Genomic DNA, 15,273 nt, shown 5'->3' on the forward strand with positions numbered 1-15,273 from the left:
TTTAATTTGCAACACTGTAAAATGCTTAAATAGAGTCCATCCATCCATCCATCCATCCATCCATCCATCCATCCATCCATCCATTTTCTTTACACCCTTGTCCCTTAGTGATGTCGGGAGGGTTGCTGGTGCCTTATCTCCAGCTAACGTTCCGGGCGAGAGGCGGGGTTCACCCTGGACAGGTCACCAGTCTGTCGCAGGGCAACACAGAGACAAACAACCATGCATACACACACTCACACCTAGGGGCAATTTGGAGAGGCTAATTAATCTGACATGTTTTTGGACTGTGGGAGGAACTTAAATAGAGTCGTGGTAAAAAAAAAAAAAAAAAAAAAAAAACACATCTGCATGGATATCTAGTTTTTTTTTTGTACTTATTTATTTTTCATCAGGGGACACAATAAAATTCCAGTCACCAGTAGGTTCTAAACATCTATAAATCGAACTTCAAGTGTAGGAGACACACAGCAAATTCCTTATTTAGGATACATTTATTGCTGATTAAAGATAAAATCTGTGTATAAAGAATCATTTAAACAACTGCAGCTTAGAGGATCTTAGAGGAAAGTGGCAGCCAGCTGCTGCTGATCAGATGTTCTTTTACTGATCATCACAGAGACTCACTCTATAAACATTGGACTTTTGGTAGATTTGAAGCATAGCAACAATGCTAGCCCAAAGACAAGGAGCAAACACATTAGCATCAACCTTGGAGGATGAACTTTTGCTTCCCATCAATATGAAAAAGGGTTGTGATGCCATTTCCTGAACATTTCCACTGAGGTCATCTAAACAGCAAGGCTCCAGGAACAAAAATGGAACATGTTTTAGTGAAAAAAACACACATACACACATGCACACACACAGAGAGATGCTGCTATTAGCAGTATCATCTGACTTCTCATGTCTGGTAGAGATCAGACCCAGAACCAGAGGAAGGACCAGACGGGTCAGAAGATTTTCATTACTGCATTTTCTCTGAGAGTTTTCTTTTTCTGGCCCAAACTCAGCAGCTGCTTAGGACCCTCGACCTTCAGGGGCCCCTCTAAATGCTTAACATAGACCGTAGATCTAAAATTGTTAGCGTTGTTTATTGAGAATGTCAATACCTGATTTTATTGGTTTGAGCAGAGACAAGTTAAAAACATAATTATAAATGTAGGATTTAGGACTTATATGTGCAAAGAATCATCTTCATAGTTAATCTTTGTATTTGAACTCGGTTTGTCCATAAATGCATCACCGCAAATATTAACCAATTATCAGTGATTGCTTTATAGCTTGATCAATTAAACTTGGCCTGTGCTCCCAGATTTCATCAAATCCATATTTAAACACAATTAGTGATGATAATGTTCTTAGGAGGAAAAGGGGCCCCTAAATCAGTTTCTGCCTAAGGCCCCTATATCACTGTGGACCGGCCCTGCATGAAGAGCTACAGCTGCTCACTGCTGATGGATGCCAGGCACAAATAAGGAGATTTAATTTATGAAGCACCAACAGGGACCGACGGTCAGACGAGGCTTTTCTGTTTCCTGACTGCTGAGTTTGTAATCAGCACCACAGAAGCTGTTTGTTTTGACTCCACAGGTTTGTGAGACAAGTTTTTTAGATCGACGGCCCAGCTTCATTGTCAGCTGGGCAGTTCTGTTGCACTCCTCAGTGTGTCTACAGGTTCACTCCGGGGAGCCGCTGACATGCCTGACTGAAGCAGCAGAAGCTCGGTAGAGAAGTTTGAGACCTTGTGCTGCTGCAAAACTATCTGACATCAGAGATTTTGCAGAGTGCAGTCCATGCAGAAAATAGAAATCATTTTGGTAATGCTGACTGACCTTAAAACAAGAAAAGTTCACTATAGTTTAACATCAGCCTGTGAAAACATGTTCACCTTTTTTCATATAGTACATTTAAAGTAAAATCTGGGATGAACTTTATAGAAAACTGCTTATGAATCAGACTTCCTGCTATTCACATAATTTACTAAGAATGGTCACTATTTAAATAAATAAGGCTGAATTCTCCCCAAATACAGTTGTTCTAAAATGTTTTCAAAGTCAGATGTTATTGTGTTTTACCAGCAGCATCAGTTCATCTGGCCTTAGAAAAAATGCAACAAAACAGGAAAGAGGCCGACACGTAACAGAGGAACTGTAGACGGGTGTTAGCTCGTCAGCTAACTGCTCCGTACTTTATTTCAACATCTTTCATTACATTTTGATGTTTGTCAACACAAGCTCTCAGACAGGTTACTGTTCGGTCGTTTCATCAATACGTCATACAGAGTGTGTAGACAGTATCCCCCCCAAACACATGAAGCAGTGAGAAACTCATGTAGAGCTGATAAATGAAAGACTTGCTGGTTAAGACTACATGGTAATATGTTTACAGTGCTAGTGAAAAGCTCACATACACTCATCATCAGAATCAAGATAATACTAATTGAGCTTTTAATCACGAATTCCAACTGTTCCTTTTTCAAAGTGGAACAATTAGTTGGTAAAAACCCTTAATTTAATTGAGAAAGAATAACTGTGTGAACAAGCCTGAGTTTTATGCAGTGTTTCTCTGATTCATGTTTCATACATTAGAATAATGTTTTGGATTTTTTGGAAACAACCAAGAAATTATAAAGAATCAAGGATATTATAGAATGGAAGATAACACATTGTCTGCAGTGTGGAACATCGACATGAACTGAGAAGTAAAATGTCCCTCTTTCACTTCTACTGAAGTTTTCAGCTCTTGGGCAGGCCAAAGTTCATTCAGACAAGACAAAGATTTAATGGTCTGGATATAACAAACAAGAAATAGGAATGGATGAAACGAGCTGGACGTCTTAAACCAGAGAACATTGCACCAGCTTTTGGACATAGTGTTGGTGGCATCATACTGAAGGTCCTTTTAGTGCCAGTGTTACTAATGTGTCAAACAAAGCAGGTGGACGAAGAAGGATGAAGAACTATCTTCAAATTCCTCAACTACATCTCCAATAAACATCGAAAAAATTTAAACAAGAGAACCAACTGAAGGTTCAGGCAGGATGATGATTCCAAACAGAACTGGAAACTGGTTTTGGAGTAAAGACGGGTCCAGAATGTGTGTAATTTATTTATAATTTGCAAATGAGATAAAAATTGGTAGTTTATGTTGCTCTAGCTCTGTTTCCATTATATATGTGTGCAAAACTTGTTGAAAAAAATGCAATTTCAAAATGGTGGCATTTCTATTAAATAAGAAAAGCAATTAAAATCACATGTGAATAACACAATCAGTCATTAAAACACTGTCTAACTGCTTCCTGTCACCTTGTTCTTCATTGTTGTTGATCATGTGACTCGACTGATGCCAGTCATGTGACTCGATGCCAGCCGAGTCACATGATTTATTTCACAAAACTATTGCAGTTTTGTGAATTACATAAATTTTGATTATGGCCCCCCCAAAAAAACAACCCACCTCACACCAAACCTTTTTATTGAAAAACATGAGTATTTTTTTCTAATTGTCCAGTCTCCATTAAACAAATTTATTTTTGAAATATCAAATTCCACAATTACATGGTCAATGGAAACGCTGCTGTCGACCCTGAGGATTAGTGTATGTAAACTTCTGATTGGAAGTGTAACTAGGTCAGCTCTGACTGCTGGTAAGATAATGACTACTCACACACCTGGGTTCTGTCTCTTTAGACCACAGGAAATTGTGTCAAGTAGAAACACAAACGTTAAACTATAAAAACGCTTTAAAGTGAGTTAGTGGTGAGTCGGTCCAGGTCCACACTGCCGGGTTACGGGATGGATGAGCCAAATCCTGGTTCTGCTTACAGTTTCCAGACGTTCCTGTCTTCATCTGAAGAATGTGAAAAATGTTGTGCTTCGGAACGTTGGGAAGATGAATCAAACTCATCAATGAGAGTTTAAGTCTCATCACTACTTGAGCTACACACAAGAAATGTAAACTATTACATAAGTGAGTTATTAGGAATTTGATGAGCTGATGGGTTCAGCTGAGTAGATGACTACGGGAGAAGGTGGAGTTTCCTTTTTCTATTCTTGTCCTCTTGCTCTCTATCCTGTGTGTGTGTGTGTGTGTGTGTGTGTGTGTGTGTGTAGCATACAGAGACGAGCCTCCCCATCTGCAGCTCAACAACCTGTGTGAAGGAAAAGTGAAAGGCATTAGCAGCGACTCCTGGCTCTGTCTCATGTGTTGTGTGTTTGCGTTCTGAGTGTGTTTGTGTACAAAGGAGGACAGAAGAAGGGAGGGGTGTGAAAGGCGGAGTGAAAGAGAGCAGGTGTTGGAGTGCTTAATGGATGATAGTGTGAATGGCCAATGCTGGTCCATCCAGATTAAGGGAATGAACTTCTGCTTTGTCTCCAGACTGAGCGCTGCAGCAGCACTCAGACTCCGTCCATCGGGTTCTTCTGGGAGACGTCTCAACGTTTAATGAAGCAATGAAAGATTTCCTCGTCAGTGCCGCCTGTCCACTTAGAACATTTGACAACGATTTAACCCTCTGGAAGTATGGAGCCCATCTGTTGTGTCTGCCTCTACATTCACCTCAACAAAGAGCACAGGGCGCAGTTTTCACATAGAACGGATGCAGCATCAAATAAAAGCCTATTTTTCTGCTTCTCCTCCAGTCAACTCTCTGCATCACAGGTGACTCTTTCCTGTCTGAGGCTTTGCTCATCACAGAAATAGTCCAAAACACCTAGGCTGTTTTATATATTGCATAACTAAAATCAATGTACACTAATATATTAGATTGACTTGACACACTCAGCTCATAGACCAGATGAAAATGCTGGCACATCCTACGTTTTCCAGGCCACTTCACACATTTTGTGTGTTTTGAGGACAATATAAGACGAACAATTTGGTAATAAACGTAACCATCAATTCACAGTACTGTGCCAAACATATTTACTCTCTTATAGATTTTTTTCTGTTTGGCTTTTTATCGTGGATAAATGGTTCAGATTATCATTGATGATTTCATTTATTTGATCAAATAAAGCTATCCAAACCAAGCTGGCCACATGTAAAAAAAAGAGAAAAGAAAAGAAAAGAAATGTGATGGCTCCTGGTTTTCTGTTTATTTTTTTTTTTTTCCCACATATTTGTTAAAACTGTCATTATGTTATGATAGTATAATAAAAAACAGATAATCTGTGAAAAAAAGCCCCTCCTCCTGGCTGTGATTGGTTGTTTTTGGTCAGAGCAATGCATTTCTTCAGAAATCCATAGCAGCTCAGGAACAAGATGGAGGAGATCCATCTTTTCACAGATTATCTGTCTCATAACACACATGACATGGTTAACAAATAAGTAAAAACATATTTTTATAAAAGTTACATACTCCAGCTTTGATTCCAATTTTTAGTACTTTTTAAAACCAAAATTAATAAATTAATAAATGCATATATTTAATTTGATAAATAAATTAAATTTATGCACTTAAATGAACAGAGTTGACAGCAACCTCAACACCACAGAAATGTTACAAGAAATAATTTCAATTTGATCACATATAGAATATAATTGATTCTAGTTATTATATAATACAATAAGCTCAGTTAATTATTCAAATTAGTTTAAAAAAAGCTAAGAAAATTATTTAAAATTGTATTGTTTTCATCACTCTTTTCTAATGTGATATTTCAAAAACATTGATGGACACATGGCTAATGACAACAGTCAGAGATGGAGGTTGTGATGGTGTAGGACTGCTTTGATTCTTCAGGAAGTGAACAACCTGCCACACTTAACCCTGAAATCTGCTGATGGCCTTGATGGAGAGAGTCCACCCATCAGTCTGTGACTGGAGTTCTGCAGCAGGACAGCAGGAAGTTCACCTCTGACTGGATAAAAAAGTGTCTGATTAAAGACACTTTTTTATCCAGTCAGAGTCTGGAGTGTCTGTAGTTGGAGTTTGATCTAAATTCTGATGAGGATTCTGTGGCCTGACCTTAAACTGTCTGTTTACGGTTAAAAAATTTCTACTGAAATTGGGGATCGTTTTTTTTTTTTTTTTTTACAAAGGGCCAGGTTAGTTGGATATGCTTCTTTCTCATCATAGACAAAATCCTTATTGAGAAACTATTTCTTGTATTTACTCAGGATTTCTTTGCTAGATATTAAAAGTTGCACAATAAACATGAAAACGAAAGAAATGTTTAAGAGGGTTAGGGTTAAGGTTTCCTTTTGAGACGCATTATTTGCATCTGGAAACCTGTTTCAAACCAGCACTGAGAGTGTCAGTGGCGTGTCCTGGAGACAATCAAATACAAATTTGTGCATTAAAATTATATTCAGATTTCTTTATATTGTTTGTACAAAGCATATCACTCCTACATTTCTTGGAGCGATTTAAACCAGTTTGCTCAAGTGAACAAAAAGCCCATCTTTGACTCAAGCTTCCCCAGCTCTGAGGAAGCTTACATTACCCTAGCTTTGGACATTGGAAGTCAAGTTTTGTTGCACATGTGTGATCTGTTTTCTGAGAAGCTCAAGCTTGTGCACCAGGAGTCATTTTCACATGTGCAGAAAATACTCTCCTGATTAAAATGTAAAAAGAATAGAGGGACAGCCACAAATGTAAGTAGATCCCATTCCTGAATCACAACCAGATGGGAAGTTAAGCCTCAGAATGCATACAACAACAAATAAAGGGCTAAAGCACCAGAAACAGTGGGCATTTTATTATAAACCACAAAAAAGCCTAGACAGGATTTTCATCACCTAATTCTAAGCCTCAGACTATAAGCCTGAAAAAAAAAACAGCAACTAAAAATGTCAAAATGTGTCTAGTGAGTAGCTCCATGTCACACTAGTGTTGAACGTGTTAGTGTCCAACATGTCAACTCTGTCTTACTGCCAAGGGTAGGTCCACCCCTGCAAATCCAAAAATACATATTTGGAAAATAGTTGGAGATGTGACCGCTGAAGAGGTTGGTCATTTTTTAGCCCTTCTTTCACAGGTTACATCTTCTGATTATGAAGCTGCAGTCAACATCAGTAAGAGCATTGTTTTGCGACAAAGTCAAGAGCCGTGCATTTCTTCTTCAGACAACAATATAAGCTCCGGGAGGAGATCCATCTTGTCACAGACTGTCTCATTACACACTGTCACAACATGGTGACACTTTTAACAAATATGTACAAAAACATATTATTTTTACAAAAGTTACAAAGTGTAGTGCGAACATCTGATACAAAGTTGAAACAAACTAATATTGTACCTGATGGCTTAAACCGAGTCAGCTGCACCACCTGTAAATAAATAAACAAACAAACAAACATTGTGTATTCATATTTAACTTCTAAACATGGCAAAGAACTAAGGACATTGTGGTCAATTGTTTCTTTATTGAAACAAGACTTCAGGCTTATCAATCAATACAGGTAAAAATCCTGTTTATTTGCCTTTATATGGTTCCTCATCTGTAAAGAAAATACACTAGAGGGTTGAGGAACAGAGTTGAGTGCATGAAGAACATGCCAATTCTTTTTGGCTAATGCTAAATAACATAATCTGCAACTGACTGTTTCTTTGAGCTTCTGGTACCTGAGGCACAGACACTCAGGGTCAGGAACCTGATTGGTTAATGACCAGCAGGACCTATAAGCACAGATCCTACATGGTTATTTGGTGTCTGCTCTGCCATGCTGATTGATGTAGTTCCTCTAAAGAAGCTGCAGCATTATGTGGAGGAATCCCCTGAGCAAACTCCAAATGAAAAGCCAGGTTCTATTTGATGGGGGACGTCAGAGATAGAAGTGAGAGATAAAAGCTGCGTCTGCACTTAGAAACCACAGGCAGTCTTCTACAGATTCACAGTGAAGGTTTTCAGGACTAAAGCTGTCATCATTAGATAAAGACATGGTGATGAGATGTCAGTGTTCGTCTCCACAGAGTGGACTACATGACAGACTAACTCCCAGACCCACATATCCTGGTCGTTGCCCCAACACAATGCTGCTCCATTCTCATCTCATCTCTGTTCAGACCTGGTAACAGACAGAGTCACAGCATGTCGGGGTCAATTCACAGCCATTTCCACGTGTATAAAGTGTAAACACTGATCAGCAACTTATTTGAATAATCCATTAGACAGAAATGACCAGGTGAAATCTCATCATCTGAGAAAGACTATTTGCAAAAAATGTAATGAACATGTCCTAACTAGTTCAAGGAGCCATGACTGGCTCCATTAAGATTTCTTATTGGGACAGTTGTTTACAGCTCATCCAATTTCAGTTTACCGTCATAGCATAGCATCGAGTTGGTGCATTACACACGTCACAGCCAAACATTAGTGACTGGGTAAAATCAGATCCAGATGTTTCAAACCTCAACAAAGTCAATCATGTCTGAACAGCTGAGATTCCAACCATTCCATGCTACGTTTTCTCCAGGATAATCTCACCTTAATCCCATTGAACACCTGAGGAATCAGCTCAAGCAACACAAACACAGAATGAGAGGCAGCAACTGGTTCTGCCATCATACAGCACTGTGTGGTCAAACTTCAGAGGTATGGTTGTAGTTCTCCTTCCCTCTACTGAGGCCCCTGATTCCCAATTATAGATTGTTAAGTTCAAAATATGACTTCCTGTTTTAGTTATTCATAAAAAATAACACCAAACTAGTCAGTAGCAGTACAAATTTTATAGCATTTTTCCTGTGTGCAGTCCACATACTCAACTCTGCTGCTTAGTCCACAAATGCATTTTCCTTCTAAAGATGTCTTCATCTAAAAGGAAATAAACAAGCTTTCCAATGGAATAAGACTGACTGCCATGAAGCATTGTTACAACAAAGAAATAATCAACAATTTCCTTAGTTGTTGCTTTGTTTAGGATTTTAGAAAATGTTAATGTGGCCCAAACATTACTCACTTGGTTTCCTGATGCACGTCTCAAAGAGAAACTGACAAAGCTTTCCTTTTCAAAACTCTCTGAAAGAATAAGAAGAAATCATTTATTTCAGCTGAATGTTTGGGCTTGTCTTTCGAGATCCACATATTTGTTTATGCAAGGTCAAAAAAAGTAAGTCAGCCTGAATATAACACAAGCAAAGCTTTTTAGAACACAAAGAGGAGCTAAAACGTAAACAGTCTAACAGGAAAAGAATGAAATCTGTCAGTTCTACATGCCTTTACTGATGCATTTACTTTATTATCTTGGTGCCAAATTGCCGGTGATCGCATGCATTATGCTTTAGGGAACTGACTCCTCCATGTTCAGGTTGGATGGAGGTGTCTGTCAGCCATTTTCAGATCTCAGAGATGTTCTATCAGATGGCTTGCCTCCTCCAGGACGTTCCCAGGGAGGTTCTGAAGCCTTAGCGATCTGGGCAGGGTGCTTTGGGTCGTTGTCCTAACTGAGGTCAAGATGCTCTGTGGCAGGCTTTCATTCAAGATGTCTCTGTGTATTGCTATCACCTTTCCCTCTATTCTGATTAGACTACCACTTCCTGCTGCTGCTATACATCCCCTTAGAATGATGCTTCCACTGTTGTGCTTCAATGTAGGGACAGCATTGACCCGATGATGATCTGTGTCTGATTTCCTCCAAACATGATGCCTGGCATTCACACCGGAGTTCAATCTTTGTCTCATCAGAGCAGAGAATCTTGTTTCTCTTGGTCTGAGGTCTGTCTCCAGACTCACTGCCATGAGCCTTTTATTAAGACGTGGCCTTCATCTAGTCATGCTAACATCCAGGCTGATTGGTGGATTGCTGCAGAGATGGTTTTCCTTCTGGAAGGTTCTTCTCTCTCCACAAAGGAACCCTTCAGCTCTAACAGAGTGACCATCAAGTTGTTGGTCTCCACCTTGACTAAAGCCCTTCATTCCCGATCACTCAGTTCAGGAAAAGTCCTGCTGCTTCCAGCAGACTTCCAGGGATGGAGGCCGCTGAGCTCAGTGGGATCTTTAGAGCAGCAGGAATGTTTCTGGATCTTTCTCAAGATTTGTGCCTCAAGATCATCCCGTCTCTGAGGTCTATAGACAATTCCTCTGACTTCATGCTTGGTGTTTGACCTCTGACCTGCTCTGTTAACAGTAGGACCTCCTATGGACAAGTATGAGTCTTTCAAGATCAAATCCAATCAACTGAATTGACCGCAGAGATGTCACAAGGATGACCAGTGGAAATGGCTCAATTTTTAGCTTGATGGCAGTTTGTGTATATTTATGTAAATGTGATTTCTTAGTTTTCAATTAAAATTAATTAATTTAATATAATTTGGAATAAGGCCGTAACATAACAAAATGTGGAAAAAGTGAAGATCTGTGAATGCTTTCCGGAGGCACAGTAAATGGTAAATGGTCTGCATTTTTACAGCTCTTTATCAAGTCCAAGGACACCAAAGCACCTTCCACTACATTCAGTCATTCACCCATTTGTGCACACATTCACACACTGATGGTGGGAAGCTACCTTGTAGGCAGACTGACAAACGCCCAAGGACAAAAAGACTGAGACAGACGGAACAGCGGTTTGAAACGATAACACACTGTTACCTTCTGAGGCACTTATTATAGAGAGAACACTGATATAAAACATGGACATAGGACGAGGGTGGGTAATGAAATCTAATTTGGAGCCTCTAATCCAATGAAAGGATCATTTCAAACTTCAGGTCTGTGGCTGTTTCCCTTGGTGTCGCCCTCAGTCTCCATCTGAATCGCAGTCAGACAGTATGGAGGGTCTTCAGATGTGACTTAAAGGTTTTTTAGAGCTGCTCTTCTGTCTCTGAGGTGCACCAGTTGAATTTTCAACAAAACCAATAAATCCACATTTTGCCCAAACTGCCAAAGCAATAGAGTAAAAAGGTACCAGCATTAAACAGGCCTACCTTTAACTGCTGACCTGTCCAAAGACGGAGAATTTTTGGAGAATTTTGATTTAAAATTGAAGCGACAAACTTCTTATTCTTCTCTTCTTTTGTTTGCAGGAAGAATGGAAAAGATTAAATCCTGAACACTGTATCTGCTGGTAGCCCTGAGGCCATGACACCTTTTAGGCGTTTTAAGAGCTGATGCTGACATGACAACGTTTTGAGCTTTACTATTCAAACTCTTCTGGACTGCGCTGGCAGCATGAAATAAATGTGCAATTATATATAAGCTAAAAACTACAGGAGAGTTAAATGTACTAACTGATATCTGCATTTCCTACATCAGAGAAAAGCAAAGCATATTCATGCAATTAATGAGCCATAATCTACTGCTGCAGTTCTTATGTCATCTTTAATATCAAACCAGCTTTAATACGACTCAGTCGTGTAAATTATGAACTTTTTGAAGCTCAATAATGCTGGTGTTTGAAAAAAACTTTCCCTTTTTTTTTTTTTCTCAGCTTCTTCAATATGAGATAGCTATTGTGCATTCGTTGTATTCTTTTAAGTACAGAGTACAGAGAGAAAAGCACACTCAGCTGAAGGTTTGTTGTCTCGTTGCTTTGTTACAAGGCTTTACCAAAGAAGTGAAAACTTTTAAGCAATCTTCAAGTCACACTCAAAAGTTCCACCATTTAGAACATGTGAAGCACAAAGACGTAGAGCTGTCAGGAAATACATAAACATCCAGCACAGATACATAGAATCATTTCTGTGAAGTAGTCTTATTAGTCTGGGACTAATAAGACTTTATATTAATGGGTAGCAATACTTTGTGCTGGTAAAATAAGTACATTTTAGATTTTTCAGCTGCTGCCCTTAAAGGGGCAGTATTATGTAAAATATATATTTTTTCTTTTAGTTTTACATCATGTTAAAATGTTATTCCCTCATCAACAGCACACCTGGAGTGTGGCCTTGATTCTTCCACACATGTCAGATTAGCCAGCAGCAATTAGCAAACACCTGATGTACGTGCTCATCTGCTGAGGTCATTATAGGAGCAACCTCTCAATGCAGCTCTGGTAGAAACTTTGGATTTAATAGAGGAGCCATGTTGTGATGACTGCCTGAAGGCGGAGCTTCAGAAAGAACTAGCATTTTGGAAGAGACAGAAGGCCAAATTCAAGGCACTAAATCACAAAATCAAGTTTCTTTTAAATCACATTTGATATATACAGTTTTTTTTAAATAAAAACTAGAGGTAACATGGTTGTTTGTGCTCTAAGATGGCCCTATGTGCCTGGAAAACACATAGTACTACCTCTTTATCTAAATGCAGAAGGCAGCGCCATGCAAAGCTATTCTCTCATAAGTTTCTCATTTTGTCAACAAGCTTTAATAAAATTAAGCTATTTTTGAACCACATATTTTAGTTTGTATTTGAAGTTGTTCTTGTAAACTATGGATCATTATTAATTTATAACTTTTCATCTTTTTGTGCTTCCAAATCACATGAAACAAGTAAAACACACTGAATGTTCAGGTGGCATCAGGACTATGTGTGAACATGTTCCAGACTTTGTTCACATATTGTTCACATGTTGTGTTGTTACTACACAAACCACATGGTCCCAGGGATCAGTCCAGCCAGGTCTCTAAACAGATCTGCTCTCCAATTAAAAAACTGTTTGATTTAAAAGCTGAAGAGTTTTTCCTTTTCATGCCTCCTAATTCACCAGCTGAAGATGGTTTTTAGCCTGAGAGAAAATCTCTCTTGGGTCTTCTCTAAAGAAATGGGATTTTCTTTTTTTTCTTTTTGAACATTGGTGGAGTCATCCCTGGTGGGCCGACATGTTCTTTTCCCAGTCAGAGACGTCCTACTGAGTAATCAATGGAACCCAGACCATGTTACTTGTAGCATACCGTTCTTGATGACCAGTGATGTGGAAGTGGAGCTGAGGGGTCCTGAGGTGTCACTTGTTTCTGGGCTGGAGGAGGTTGGGGGGCTCCGACTCCACGAGGTTGTTGGAGCCCTTTGGGAGGGAAGGAAGCTGGTAGGCTGGGAGCAGTTCTACAAAACACAAGTCAGTTTCTCTGTTCAATCAATCAATCAATCAATCAATCAATCAATCAATCAATCAATCAATCAATCAATCAATCAATCAATCAATCAATCAATCAGTCAATCAATCAAATTTTATTTGTATCGCACATTTCAGCAGCAAGGCATTTTAAGGTGCTTTACATAATTAAAAAACAAAATAAAAACAGCATGTGACATTGAAACAGAAACAGAAAGAAAGAGAAAGAGATTTTGGAAAAAAAGAAAAAAGAAAATGATTTAAAAAAAAAAAAAAGATAAAAACATACTTTTGTTACGGAATTTAAGCGCCTGTCGTCGCCGGACTCTGCTGTCCGTTTTACTCGGGTATTATCCAGGCCCAGTCGCCTAACAGGACGAGGTCTCCAACCTCGCAGCACCAGGCTCCGTCCACCTATCACGCTAGGACTTCTGTTACACATTTCTTCTCTTTTTTCTGTTTTGTTGGACTGTAAATGTTTTAGACCAGGGTTTCCCTCAGTGGGATATGAGCAAAAATAAATAAATAAATAAATAAATAAATAAATAAATAAATAAATTAATTAATTAATTGCATATATTTTAATTGTGTTAAAAACCACAGTTAGCCCTGGAGCCCTTAACACCGGGTTTAGCACGTTTTTTAGGGGGAAACCATGTAGATCTTAAAACAAAAATCATAATGAAAAGGATACCTTATGGATAGTGTTTTACAGCCTGGCAGCTGAAATTGGACAGAATGATTTTTCATTTTTGCATATTTTCATACTAAATACAACATAATTATCTGGATGTGTCATATTCATATCTCTTTATAGGACCTGCTTCATGTTGAAAAGAACATAAAGTTTAATATTTTATGTAATAATAAATAAAGGGCTATGTGACACGCACAGCTCTGTGTGTGGATGTTGTGGATCTACTTACCGTGAAAGACAGAGCCTTTCTCTTTTCTTTGATCCTCTTTATGGCATTCCTCACCTAAATCAGATTCAGACTTTATTGTCACTCCTTTTGTCCTCACATATTGTACAAATACACAGCTTATTTTTTATATTTAGTTGCAGATCCAACAGTAGCTCTAAAATGAGCTTGAATGCCTTCTTACCTCACTGTTGTAAACAGCATACACTAAGAAGATATACAGGCCCTGTGGATAAGAGAAATAATGAACAAGCAATAGAAAACAAACTTTTGTTGACAGTATATCTCTATTTAGCATTCCAAGTTGAAACCTCTGCAAAACTATGTTTCTCTCTCCACTAATAAAAGAAAAGCATTCACTACAAATTCACTCCTATTCATTAGTGCTTCCTTCAATGCTGTGCTGCAGTTGGATTCAGGAGAGTCAGGTTTTCAGCTCACAGCAAAGTCCACAATGGATCTCCTAAGTTTAAATAACGAGGTGACATCTTCGGCAGACAGATTATAAAATGGTCTATTTTTCAGGGATTGATATTTGTTGGCCTTGAGTTCTTCCAGACATTGAGATAAGTAGAAATGTTTTCCCTCCACCCAACTATCAATGCTATGCAACTGTGGTGGCACCAAGGTTGGCTCTTACTTGAAAGAAGAATTAATTTCTATGAATTGTTTAAACTTATTCTCAGGTCTTTCCATAAAACCTGTGTTATAAGGACATGCAGCGATATTTCCTGATAGCGACTGCAGTGTTCACCTCCTTTTTGTGTCTCCAAAATTGACGTTGGATAATAACACAAAGGCTGTTTTCAACTATTTTCAAGGCAAAAGGCAAGAATCTTCTGACTTGCAATGCATATGTCCAAATATTTTAAGGCACAAGAGTGCATTAAAAGTTCCCACTGAGGGAAAATGTGAGCATTTAATTCAAACTTTCTAACAGCCCAAGGTTAAAATCAGTAGGCTTGTTTAGACTGGGATCAGCAAAAATTCTTAATTACCTGATCAACAAGTCATTTTGTGTTTTACATGTGATTCTGTTAATAAATACACACATTTGATTTTTGTATTTCAGACAGGATTTCAGAAGCTAGTTCTGCTCCACGTGCATCCAAACACACTCTCTAATTTTTGGAAGCAGCCAGGATCTTTGCTTACAGCCTCAGTGTAAAATTGATATTACATGGTGGCAAAATAATATTAAAAAAAATACAATCTAAAACCCAACAAACTCAGTTCTGATGTTGTGATGTTAATGGACCCTCATACAAACACAGGAAGAGGCTGGTTTTAGCTGCTACATCCACAGCTGTGTTTTATCTCATGTCAGGTTTAGGTTGTTTATAAAGAATAGTGAAGAAACGTGGATTTGTTAGAGGAACCTTTGAGATAAAGCTTTTGGGGTTTAAAGCAACCCTGA

General features: G+C 38.6%; 1 protein-coding gene across 1 annotated transcript in view; it reads right to left on the reverse strand.

Moving 5' to 3' along the window:
* Positions 1-4,058: 4,058 nt before the first annotated feature.
* The window catches only part of adgrd2 (adhesion G protein-coupled receptor D2), a 43,898-nt gene continuing 32,683 nt past the window's right edge, over positions 4,059-15,273 (reverse strand). Inside the window, exons 21-26 of the mRNA XM_016674188.1 lie at positions 14,041-14,082; positions 13,860-13,913; positions 12,776-12,923; positions 8,905-8,963; positions 7,245-7,275; positions 4,059-4,153 (exon numbers count right to left, since the gene is read on the reverse strand). Coding sequence (XP_016529674.1) covers positions 4,146-4,153; positions 7,245-7,275; positions 8,905-8,963; positions 12,776-12,923; positions 13,860-13,913; positions 14,041-14,082 — 342 coding nt within the window. The 3' untranslated portion in view covers positions 4,059-4,145. The remainder of the gene's footprint in view (positions 4,154-7,244; positions 7,276-8,904; positions 8,964-12,775; positions 12,924-13,859; positions 13,914-14,040; positions 14,083-15,273) is intronic.

The sequence above is a fragment of the Poecilia formosa genome, unplaced genomic scaffold (genome assembly GCF_000485575.1).
Source record: "Poecilia formosa unplaced genomic scaffold, Poecilia_formosa-5.1.2 Scaffold91, whole genome shotgun sequence".
NCBI lineage: Eukaryota > Metazoa > Chordata > Actinopteri > Cyprinodontiformes > Poeciliidae > Poecilia > Poecilia formosa.